This window comes from Aythya ferina (assembly GCF_964211825.1).
Source record: "Aythya ferina genome assembly, chromosome: 9".
NCBI classification, from domain to species: Eukaryota; Metazoa; Chordata; class Aves; order Anseriformes; family Anatidae; genus Aythya; species Aythya ferina.
In genome coordinates, this window is record NC_140305.1 from 4646088 (window position 1) to 4657456 (window position 11369).

The 11369-nt window shown below is 36.0% G+C and overlaps 1 protein-coding gene across 14 annotated transcripts in view; it reads left to right on the plus strand.

The window, feature by feature from the left end:
• The window catches only part of TRIP12 (thyroid hormone receptor interactor 12), a 75177-nt gene that overhangs the window by 63019 nt on the left and 789 nt on the right, over positions 1–11369 (plus strand). For 13 of the 14 annotated variants that reach the window (XM_084529612.1, XM_084529617.1, XM_084529606.1 and 10 more), the window contains 9 exons: positions 1032–1188; positions 2272–2370; positions 2900–3014; positions 3208–3362; positions 3908–4072; positions 5286–5450; positions 8386–8499; positions 10329–10423; positions 10616–10719. In XM_084529612.1, the coding sequence (XP_084385738.1) occupies positions 1032–1188; positions 2272–2370; positions 2900–3014; positions 3208–3362; positions 3908–4072; positions 5286–5450; positions 8386–8499; positions 10329–10423; positions 10616–10719 (1169 nt within the window). The remainder of the gene's footprint in view (positions 1–1031; positions 1189–2271; positions 2371–2899; positions 3015–3207; positions 3363–3907; positions 4073–5285; positions 5451–8385; positions 8500–10328; positions 10424–10615; positions 10720–11369) is intronic. The other variant, XM_084529619.1, reaches the window with a different exon arrangement.

Consider the following 11369-nt stretch of genomic DNA (forward strand, 5'->3'; position numbering starts at 1 on the left):
ACCAAGCGTGGATGGTTAGACTGGCTGCAAAGTTTGGGCAACTTCTTAAGAGAATTCCTGAGCAGTTTAAAACTTTCTGATTGAAACAGAAATGTGGTTCTTTGTACCATTTATTCTCCTGTTAAATTGTGTAATGACTCTTATTTCATTGCATTTATCTTAGCACATTCAATATGGTATAAAAGGAAATATTTTTAAAACAATAGATAAAATGCAGATCTTTATCAAGTTCTTATGTTATAAGCTCTAAGACTTTTGCGCTTGAAAGAATGAGAAGTCAGGATTGACATTCATGCTTTTTTTCGAGCATGTTAATTGAAGCCACACTGGAAGTTCAACCCTAGAGAGACTACTTAGCCTTTTAATTTTCAGTGGTTCGATTTAATAATTTATTGTCCGGAATTTTTATGAAGAAATTTAGTGATTATCAGTGTATATTCTTATAAAAATATCTGTAGCGTTTACTCCATAAAACAATTTTTTCAGTTGTGATGTCAGTGGAGGACTACACTGTTAACATGCACAGGTCTTCAAGAATAGTAAAACTGACAAATAGGAAGCTTCTCTAATTGGTAGTCTTTTACAGATCATTTAAAGCGTTTCCGAAAATGATGAAAGGTAGAGTGCTTGTGCTGTTTCTAGGTTGGTTCCCTTTTTTCTCCTCTAAATACAGGAGCTTGAGCTATCTTAAGATCTCTTATCTGAATCAGATTTCCTAACTGCAAAGCAGTCTTCAACAAGTAAAGAAATACTTAATTTCTGGTACAGTACTGGAGTTGGTATCTCCTGGAAGAGTTCAGAATTTTCTTGGATTTGTGTGATGCCTTTTTAACTTCCCATCTCTATACTTTGGTCATAAGCATTGTCGTGCATTCCCCAGAGCTAATTCATGTCCTGGGGGTTTTCTTTGGAGGTTGCTTTTACCAGAGCATTTAATAAAGCACTGGCTTCAGGGCTACTACATTTGTGTTTTAAACTGTAGCCACAGATGCTAGTCAAATCTCAGCTAACAAATCCAATGCTCTTTACAGCCCATTTTTCTTTCCGTTTGATACCCGGCAAATGCTGTTTTATGTAACTGCTTTTGATCGTGATCGAGCCATGCAAAGACTACTGGATACTAATCCAGAAATCAATCAGTCAGATTCTCAGGATAGCAGAGTGGCACCACGACTGGACAGGAAAAAAGTAGGTATATATTGTTCAAAAATGGAATGAGTGACTTGTTAATTTTGCTATTGTTTCTAAGAATATCATTGTGAGAAGTTTAAGACATCAACTTTTGGTAGTATACAGGTAAAGGGGAGGCTTGTTTTCATTCGTTTCCAAGTCCCAGTGTTGAAAGCACAATGTCTTCTAGATATCTGCCATTAGATGGCAGAAGGCACTACAGTATACTCCACACTGCTTTTCCAGAACCAGCCTAATTTGGAAGTGGAATCTTTACAGTTTCTGAAATTATACACCAGGAATGAATGTCAAATTTTAGGTTATGTTAGTGATATTTCTGTAGGTTTGTCTGTAAACCCCTGATTTGCTTCAGGTAAAACTCTGAAATTCAGCCTATAGGATGTAGAGGCAGTGTTACTTGAATAAATGGCAACATTATCCTTCTATGCTGGGAGAATACTGTCACAACATGATGAAATGAAGCCATGACTATTTTTAATGGAGAGTGTCTTGGTGTCTGCCTTGAGTCTGGAGAGATATTATCCTTACTATACAGCAGATCTTAGTTTTAGATCTGCATGTTTTTGAATATCTCTGGAAGAAAAGAAGTGAGAATCTAGCCAACTAGAACATAGCTTCCACCATGAATCCTAGTGGTGTTCTCTTAGAAGCCTTCCACTTCCCCTACTAGAGAATCCGAGAGGGCAGAACAGAATATTATTTCCTTAAGTTTTTGGACTTGGGCATCTCTAGTCTGGTTCTAACATGTTACTTTGAGGTATGTAAAAGCACATTACAACACTTCTGTTGTGTTACAGTCCTGCTGCCAGATTCTTAGTAGGAGTAGTACCTGTTAAGTTATTATATATATATATATACAACTGTGAAGTGTTTTTCATTTTTAATTGAATGTTTTATTCCTAGTCAGTTTTTATTTAGGAGAGAATTATTTTATAGAAGTATTAACTTAGAAATTGTTGAACTGTGGAACTAACTAGCATGGGGTGGAAAAAACTTGCATAACTTTTTCCTGTTGTAACTGCCTTGGGAACTGGGACTTACAGACGTAATTTCACTACTTAAAACTTCTCTAATGTGTAGCGCACTGTGAACAGAGATGAGCTGTTGAAACAGGCAGAATCTGTGATGCAGGATCTAGGCAGTTCAAGAGCCATGTTGGAAATCCAGTATGAGAATGAAGTAAGTAATGTCAATGCAGTCTAATTTAACCCCTTTTTGATGAAGATTAATACAAAAAGCTACAACTTCCTTAGAATGACTTGGTCAGACTCTTGGTCCTTATCATTGCTGGTGCTACAAAACTTTGTTAATTATCCCTCTTTCACTTGGCTATGATTCTTAGTTGCTAGGAAAAACTTAGATTTGTTATGCTAAATCTCATCAATCCTATTCTGAAGAGTATATTTTCTCTAACTCTGGGGAACAGCTACATTTCTATAATATGATCATTAGGTGGTTGATACTTTTATTCCATTATTTTTTGCTCCAATATGTGGTCTTCCTAAGCTGCTTCAATTGTATTGTAAATGTTGGCATAGCTATACTTTCTAGAGGCTTTTTGCAGTGCAGTTGTCACATACTATATTTTCTCAGTGTAAGTTGGGGTTTAGATATTCAAAGTGATCTAATAGACTCTTGTTTACTTACTTATTTTTCTCCCCCCTCCCTACTCCTCTCCCTTCCCTGCACCCTGCTTTCCCCTCTGAAGGTTGGCACAGGCCTAGGCCCTACACTAGAGTTCTATGCACTTGTATCTCAGGAACTACAGAGAGCGGATTTAGGCCTTTGGAGGGGAGAAGAAGTAACTTTAGCCAATCCAAAAGGTAAATGCTTTACTACCTGAGCTACCGGTGTTGTTTTGATACTGAATTGATTCTAAGTCTATGGATGTTTTCTTTTATAATCTTACAAGAAATTCTAAGTTGATACTTACCTGATAGCTTTTTGAAACTTGTCCAGAATGAAACTAGCAATGTGTATGTTGAACTTTTTTTTCCCCTCACCCTTTCTCAACAGGAAGCCAGGAAGGTACCAAGTATATTCATAATCTTCAAGGCCTTTTTGCACTTCCTTTTGGTAGAACTGCCAAGCCAGCTCACATTGCAAAAGTTAAAATGAAGTTCCGCTTTTTGGGAAAACTAATGGCAAAGGCAATCATGGATTTTAGACTGGTAAGCTTAAAACAGAAAACATGATACTAAAGGGTTAGATAAGAATTCTAGTTCCCAGTTGTTGAAGGGAAAAAGTATCATTAAGAATCCTATGAAAATGTTTTGGTGATCTTGTGGGTCCCTTCCAACTTAGGCTATTCTGCGATTTTCATCTTTAGCAGTTTGGGTCAAGAAACGCAGTTGAGCCTTTTTGAAAAGGGGGAAAGGATAGTGTATGTTGAAGATCTTTACAGTAACTCCTAAGACTATGAAAAAAGGAAAAGCAAATGTCTGCCTTGCGTTGCTATCTCTTCAATCTTTTTTCAAGATCATTTTAGGATAATTATTATAGCAGCTGTTAACTTGGTGGATGTTCTAAGACATGCTTTAGGCAGCCATCTGTATTTACTCAACTGTAAATACCTCAACTAAAAACACTTAGTGTTTTGGTATGTGGGAGAGTTATGAATTAGTAAATATTCTAGATCTAGGCAAGAGATAAAAATTTTGTAAGATAATAGTTTAAAAAGACTAACAGTTCAGCAATACATTTTTGCAATTCTTAGGTGGACCTTCCTCTTGGACTTCCTTTTTATAAGTGGATGTTACGGCAGGAAACTTCCTTGACGTCACATGACTTGTTCAGTATTGATCCAGTAGTAGCCAAATCAATATATCACCTTGAAGATATTGTAAGACAAAAGAAAAGACTTGAACAGGACAAAACGCAGGTGGGAAAGTGAACCTAAGGAAGGAGGAGTACATCTTTATATGTGTTTGGATTTTGAAGTAGCTGTAATTGAGAATGTATGATAGTGCTTAATACTGGGGTAGCACTGATAATGTTTTTAATAGAAGGAGCAGTTTTAACGTTACTGATTCAGTGGCTAGTAATTATAATGGTCTTCTTTGTAGACTTCATGATAAATCTGTTCTAGGAAATCTGTTCTAACATTAGAAATTTATTACGGAATTTTTGCGTGTGATTAAACATGGGCAAGAAGTGGCTAGAACTGAGATGCCTGTATAAGGGAGTGTCTCCTTTTGGTTCATCTTGAAAAGATTACCAACTTTAGTATCGGGGAAAAGCTCTATCCTTATTTTTTTTCTTGAACATTCAAAAAGGCTTGGGTTTATTGGTTTGATCAGTCTTTCAGGCTTTCTTGAAAAGTGCCTTTTGTGTGTGTTTTTTCCCATTGAAAAAGCTATTATGTAGAAATGGTATAAATTGACTTCACATGTGAACAAGTTTTTACAGATGCAGAGGAATCCCAATTTTTTTCACAAGGTTATCAACTCTTAGCTATAAATAACACTTACAGAGTGGTGATAAAAATACTTGTGGAATGCATATTCTTTTGTAGCATCCAGTGTTAATCAATTCAGGTGGTAATAACCTAATTTCTATTCTTAATGTGTCTGCTTTGTTACTAGTTGAAGGTATTGCAAGCTTGTGGGCCCTTGTTCCTCTTCATCTCACTGTATCACTTTCTCCTTGATCACTACTTTTAAATTCTCAGCAAGAGTTTGAGAAACCTGAAACCTGATGGATGAAAGCTGAAAAATGGCAGTATGCCTGCCAAGTATGAATGCTATTCACTGTTGTAAGGAAAAAACAGCTTAAGAACTCTTGTATTACACATCTCATTCTCTTGCAACAGTATTTTCTAAATAATTATGTGAGAAGTTAAAATTATCCCAGAGTTGCTAGAGAAAATCCTACTGTTAAGATCTTTCAGGCTTATCCTTTGAGATGGTTTATTTGGTTTGTTTTGGCTTACTGTTATGTTTGAAAAATACAGAGGAAAGCAAGGAGTACTGTAACATATTAACAATAATACTTCTCTGGAAATGTTTGTCAAAATTGTTTTAAAAGTAATAACTTTTTGGATAAGTTGATGTTAATGAATTCTTCTCACTGTTTTTTGTTTGCAACTTTTCTAGACCAAAGAAAGTCTACAGTATGCATTGGAGGCTCTGACTATGAATGGCTGCTCAGTGGAAGATCTAGGGCTGGACTTCACACTCCCTGGGTTTCCTAATATAGAGCTGAAAAAAGGGGGAAAAGACACGCCAGTCACCATCCATAATTTAGAGGAATACCTCAGAGTATGTAACAAGCAAAGCTAGGACTATATTTTTTAATTGTTCCTCACCTTAATCCAAAGCAGTTCATTTCGTTATGTTTCAGTTCATGCTCATTAACTGGGAACAGTGAAGAATTTCCTACTCATTGCCTCTGTACTAGCTTATTACAATAAAGGGGAGGAAGAAAGCAATCCACACCCACCCCAAACACCAAACTCTGAATCAGTTCACCTTAATTGTAAATTCTGTAGTACAAAAAAGTTTGGCATATGTATAAGGAATACCTAGAAGCATGCTTTTTTGGATTAAAAATAATGTAGTAATTGGGTTAATTTGAGTTGTGGGCTTTCAGAATCTTTAACAAGTCTTCATGCTTCTGTATGATAGTGAACCTACTACCACACTTGAGTGGGCTTTGAGCCTTTACAGTAATAATGGAAATTCTTGGAGACAGACTTAAGAAAATACCAGCTTAGTTGCGAGTAGAAATCAAGGCAACAGTGTTAAAAAATAAAAATGGACAGAACGGAACAATACAGTGCCATAATAAGTTGACTGTATACCTTCATCTTAATCGATTCCTATGTTAGAAGGGACATAAAACCTAGAAAAACTAAAGATAGAGTTGAATGGTTTAGGTTTAAAAACAGTACTGAATTCTTCCCTCCTGTCCCCCCCTCTCTTTACTATACTATAACATGAAGGCATGAGCAGAATGGGGATAGGAATAATGGACTGCATCATAAAAATGCATTATTCCAATTGGTAAATAAGACACTTTCTGCCTGGCTAGTCTGCTGCCAGTTTTACTCAAAGGGCTGAGATTTTTTTCAAGTACAATTTCAAAGAATAATAAAATTGTATACGTAATGTTATGGTAGAAGTGTTTTGATAATGGCCATATAAGCTGTTGGATATAAATTAAAAACTTTGAAGTTATTCCATAGTTTTCACAGCTGAATAATGAATAATCCCAGTTAATTTTCCACATTCAAGCTGTTACACACAGCCAGTTCTCATCACCTTTTGTTCAAAGTGTGGTCTGGTATTCAGGAAGAGCTTAAAGGATTAAACATATTTGGATATAAAACTGTTTGCAGACTTTGTCAGAAACAACATTTGTGTTCCTGATTTACTGAGGAAAGCTTAAGAAAGATTACTTTCAAGTCTGACTTGCATACACTTTGCAGTCAGTTTTTCCCTCTAGGCAGCCTGTATCAGGTGTCTAATATGGTGAGAGTCTTACAGGCATCTCAGATGTCCTGTAGTTGTCCTATTGCAGGCATCTGACATTTTAAATGAAAAGTAGATCATTACATAAACTTTGCTTTTTGTAAACAGCTAGCTTTTGGGACTGTTTTCTTTAAAGGACATCTGTATAGCTTTTCTATTCTTGTCTTTATATTCAGGCCTTAAAGGAGAGCTTAAACTAGATGGTGTTAATTAGTAGTACAGACTTGATGGTAAATAAAAAGTAATCAGAGAAAACATTGGTATCTATATCAAAATTAAGATGAATTGCTATATAGAAACAGTATATTTATCAAGTATTCTGCATAGTTTCCTGTGCATCAATTGCACTGCTATTGGACACTGTCATTTTGATTTGGAATACAATTGAGAGTAGTTCATAAAGCTGGAATAACCTTCCCCGTTATGCATCTCTCTCCCTCTCCTGCAGTTGTCATTCTACCTTCCCACAGGACTTAACTTTTAAATATTGTGACAGAGTTAATTATGTGCTTCAGTCCAGCAGTATCAATAAGATTTTTCTGATCATATTCAGGTGCATCATTAGAGGCCTTCCAAAGCTTTTTACAGGTCAGAGCTTTTAAGACACTTAAAAATAAGCTGTGTGTTGACATCCTCCTTTACAACCAGTCTTCATTTCCTGCTACAGCTGAGGATATCCAAGGCTAGTGTGATAGTCAGTAGCACTAACTGACAAGAGTGAGCTTTGCATGCAATCGGTCATGTATAAAATATTTTTGAACCTAGTGGTTGTTAGTACTTACTGCAGGTTGTGGAAAAGAAATCTAGTATCGTTTGTGTCATGTCTTCCCTGCTCCCCTCTTCTCCTGCCCAGGTGACCAGGATTGTTGTTCAAGTATGTGCTGTTTTCTTTGGAAGGTCTGTTTAATCCTGAGGGAGCAACTGCAAATACCAAAACAAGCAAGAACTCACCCCCAAAACCTACCCTATTTGTCTTACTGTCTTTTGCCTTATGATTCTTAAAATGACTTAAAATCAAGGTATCCCCCCCCGGCTCCCCTCATTTCCATATGGATTAAAACACTTAATATAGTAAAAAAAAAAAAAAAAAAAAAAAAAGTTATTTCCTCTACCTATATATTAGAAAAGGAATTTACATGTTTCTCTAGAGGAGAAACTAATGCAATATTGCAATATTGCAACAAATCCTTTAAGCATCATGGTCAGTGTTAAAGAGAGAAGCGTATGAAGATTCTTAGCCTTGTAAAAGTATCTGAAATTCTTTTTGGAGTAGGTTTAGATTTGTTTTTGCAATATTCTGTTGAATAGAATCGTTTTAACCAGCTCTTTTGATTTCTGTGTGTTAGCTTTGTTTTATCAGAAATAAAATCAGTGAAGTTGTTGAAATTAGTCTGAGTTGTGTGCTTAGGGTATTCTATGAGGCTTGTTTGAACTCAAATGACTTTTGCTAATCTGCAATGACAGACCACTTGAGATTTGTTGCAACTGTGTTGCACTGCACTAGAACACATGCAGCAGTCCAAGCTTATAAATGAAGGCAGAACGAGGCAATGCTGTAGAACAGCTCCATGAATTAACGCTCTAACTTTACTGAAACTGTAGTGAGCATATGACTAGGCTTATATGGAGGTGTTTTTTTTTTTCTGTAGTGTTAGTCTTTGTGCAATTTTGATCATTCTACTGTTCCTTTATTTAAATAAACTTTTTCCTCCCACCTTTGCAGTTGGTGATATTCTGGGCACTAAATGAAGGCGTTGCCAGACAGTTTGACTCTTTCAGAGATGGGTTTGAATCGGTCTTCCCCCTCAGTCATCTTCAGTACTTCTATCCTGAGGAGGTTAGTATGAGTTCTTAAATGATGCTTTTATAACCTTATGACTAAATACGTAGGAACAGTCTGAACTGAGGTATGCACTGAATGCTGTGCGGTCCTAACACATGCTGTCTGACAGCATTACGCATCTGCTGCACAGTAGTGAAATTCGGTGTCTTTTAAATCACAAATTGAAATGTTTGAGATTTGTGTTCAATAGTCATTTGCTCTTTTTATTATGAACAGTTTTCTTTAAAGATAAGTGGATCCAGCTATGCTCAGAAAAGGGCTTCTGTTTATGTATACAGGCTCTGTACTGTCATGGAAACTACCTAGGTCCTTGTAGTATCTCTTAATAGCTATAGGTAAAGATGTGGATGATACCTTAATGTTCTATTAAAAAACATAATCTGTTTTTTTATTACAGTTTTAGGCAGTAACAGAAAGTAAAGAACAGGATAGTTGATCTTGATGCCTTGTTTTCACACCTACCACATTAACTGTTAAAGTGGACTGAACTGAGACACAACTGTGGTTGTCCAGACTAGAAAAGAGAACATTTTAATACTCTGCCTTTGGGAAGTTTATTTGAAGACTATATTTTCAAGGATTGGCCTTCATAAACTTACACCTTTGACTTCATGAAGAAATGTTACATGCTTTGAAAATGTTAGTGAAGTCTTCATGGAAATCTTCACATACACCACATAAACCTTTTGTTCTTGATGCTTTGCAGTGTAAGAGTTTCTTAGAGCTTAGATCTGTGACTGCTAGTATTGATTCTTTTTCATGACTTTCTCTTGATACTACTTGCAGAGAATACCACTATTTTTTTTTCTCTGTAACAAATGTAAGGCTATTAAAAAAGCGAATTCATGTAGTTCAAGTGGCATACTTACCCTTTTCCTTTCCACAGGATGTGGATGGGATTCTGTTCTGTCGCTGTTTGCCATGGTTTAATGCATGTTTCTCTTTGGAAATGTCAAAATGCTGACACCAGTCTATTGCTAATCTACAAATATAGTTGATCTAAATAGAGCAATGGGAGTTGTACCAAATAAGATACCTTGTCCTTAATAGGATATATGTGTGGGATGTAGGGTTCTGTTGCTGATAGTCTATCAAGCCATTTGATCCTCTTCATAAGCCCTCTAAGCGATTATAAAGAACTTGTAGAATTCTACTTTTGTTCACAAAGAGAAACTATTTTCACTGAGATCTGGGCTTTACAACTCCTTGTCTATCCTGGAAGAACATCTCTAAAAGCTTTTAATGCTTTGGCTGTAGCATGTCAACTCTGCTTACCCATGTGCATAGAAAGAACAAGCAAGAAAAGCTGAAATAAAAATCAAAAACTACCGTCTGACAGATATACCTCTAATAATTACATCTTTTTTTCTTTCAGAGAAGAGAACAGATTTCTAAAAAAGCAAGTGTAAATAATCTAGTCTTTCAATTTCCCTAGTTGTCTTCAAAATAGTAAAGTTTTAACATCTCTATAACTGTAAAAATTGTATTAAAATATTTAAGGCATTTTTAGTCCTCCAGTGTAAGTTGCTTGTTACAGCTGCATCACCTTCCTAAGAGATACATGCCACATCTCATGTAGGAGTGGATTGAGTGCGAAGGCGGATTGAGCAAATGAGGCTGTCATTTGGCTAAAGCTATTGCATTCAAAAAACAGGGTGGGGAGGGAGGCTGTTTGGTGTGACTAAGGTCGTTTTGAAGCAAGGTATTCCAAAAAGCAGATTAGGATACTATTGCTACTATAGTAGTAATCAAAACACAATACTCACTCTGCATTGAGTTCTGAAAGGGAAAAATTCCTTTTTTTTTTTTTTTTTATTTTATAGTTGGAGCAGCTCTTGTGTGGCAGCAAAACTGACACCTGGGATGCAAAGACATTAATGGAGTGTTGCAGGCCAGATCACGGTTATACACATGACAGGTAATATGGTGCTGGTCTCTTTTTTATTAAAAAAAAAAAAAAAAAAAAATACTGGCAATAGAACATGCGCATCCAAATAACCTTTATATGTGTTCAAGCTGTGGAAATTATGTATTTGAAGATTCATTGCACTGAAGATGACTGCAATTATTTTAAATACAAATTTTAAATTCTCTCTTTTTCCCCTCTTAGTCGAGCAGTGAAGTATCTCTTTGAAATTCTCAGTAGCTTTGATAGTGAGCAGCAAAGACTATTTCTTCAGTTTGTGACGGGTAGCCCCAGACTGCCTGTAGGAGGTAGGTTTTGGTTTTTGCATATTACTGCATGTGATATCAAGACTTACTGATCTATTTCAGAATAGGTGGATTGATCCCTTCAGTAAAGGGGGAAAATAAATCTTGTTTATTTTACTTCATATGTTTGCAATTTCTAGTTTTAGGAGTGTTTTGTGGTAGACTTAAGGTAGAGTTATACATGTACTATGAACTCCGTGTTAATCTTATGATATTCTCATGTGAGGGACTCTCTCCTAGTTTAATTCATGTTACCAGATAACCTATCTGAGGGCAAAGTTCAAAATATGTAGAACTTCTAAGCAAAACTGAAATTCTAATATTTAGTACCATTATTCCTTGTTTTTTGAATGTCAAAGTTTTTTTTGGGGGGGGCGGGAGGCTGAGGAATTAGCTGTGTTTGCTGGGCATCATTAGAAAATACATCTCTTGCCATACTCTTGTCTGGACACTACTAAAATTCTCTACTAGAGATAGGAAGATACCTAGATAAAGGAAGAATTGACATAAGGACAAGTTGCTTTAAGAAATGTTTATTTTTTTTTTAAATCTCTTTTGGGGAGAGAGTGCAGGTAGGATTGAGGGTTAGGAGTATAAAAACCTTAGCTAGAGAACATGTGGTTGGTACAGCAGTCAAATTTGGAGAATCATAG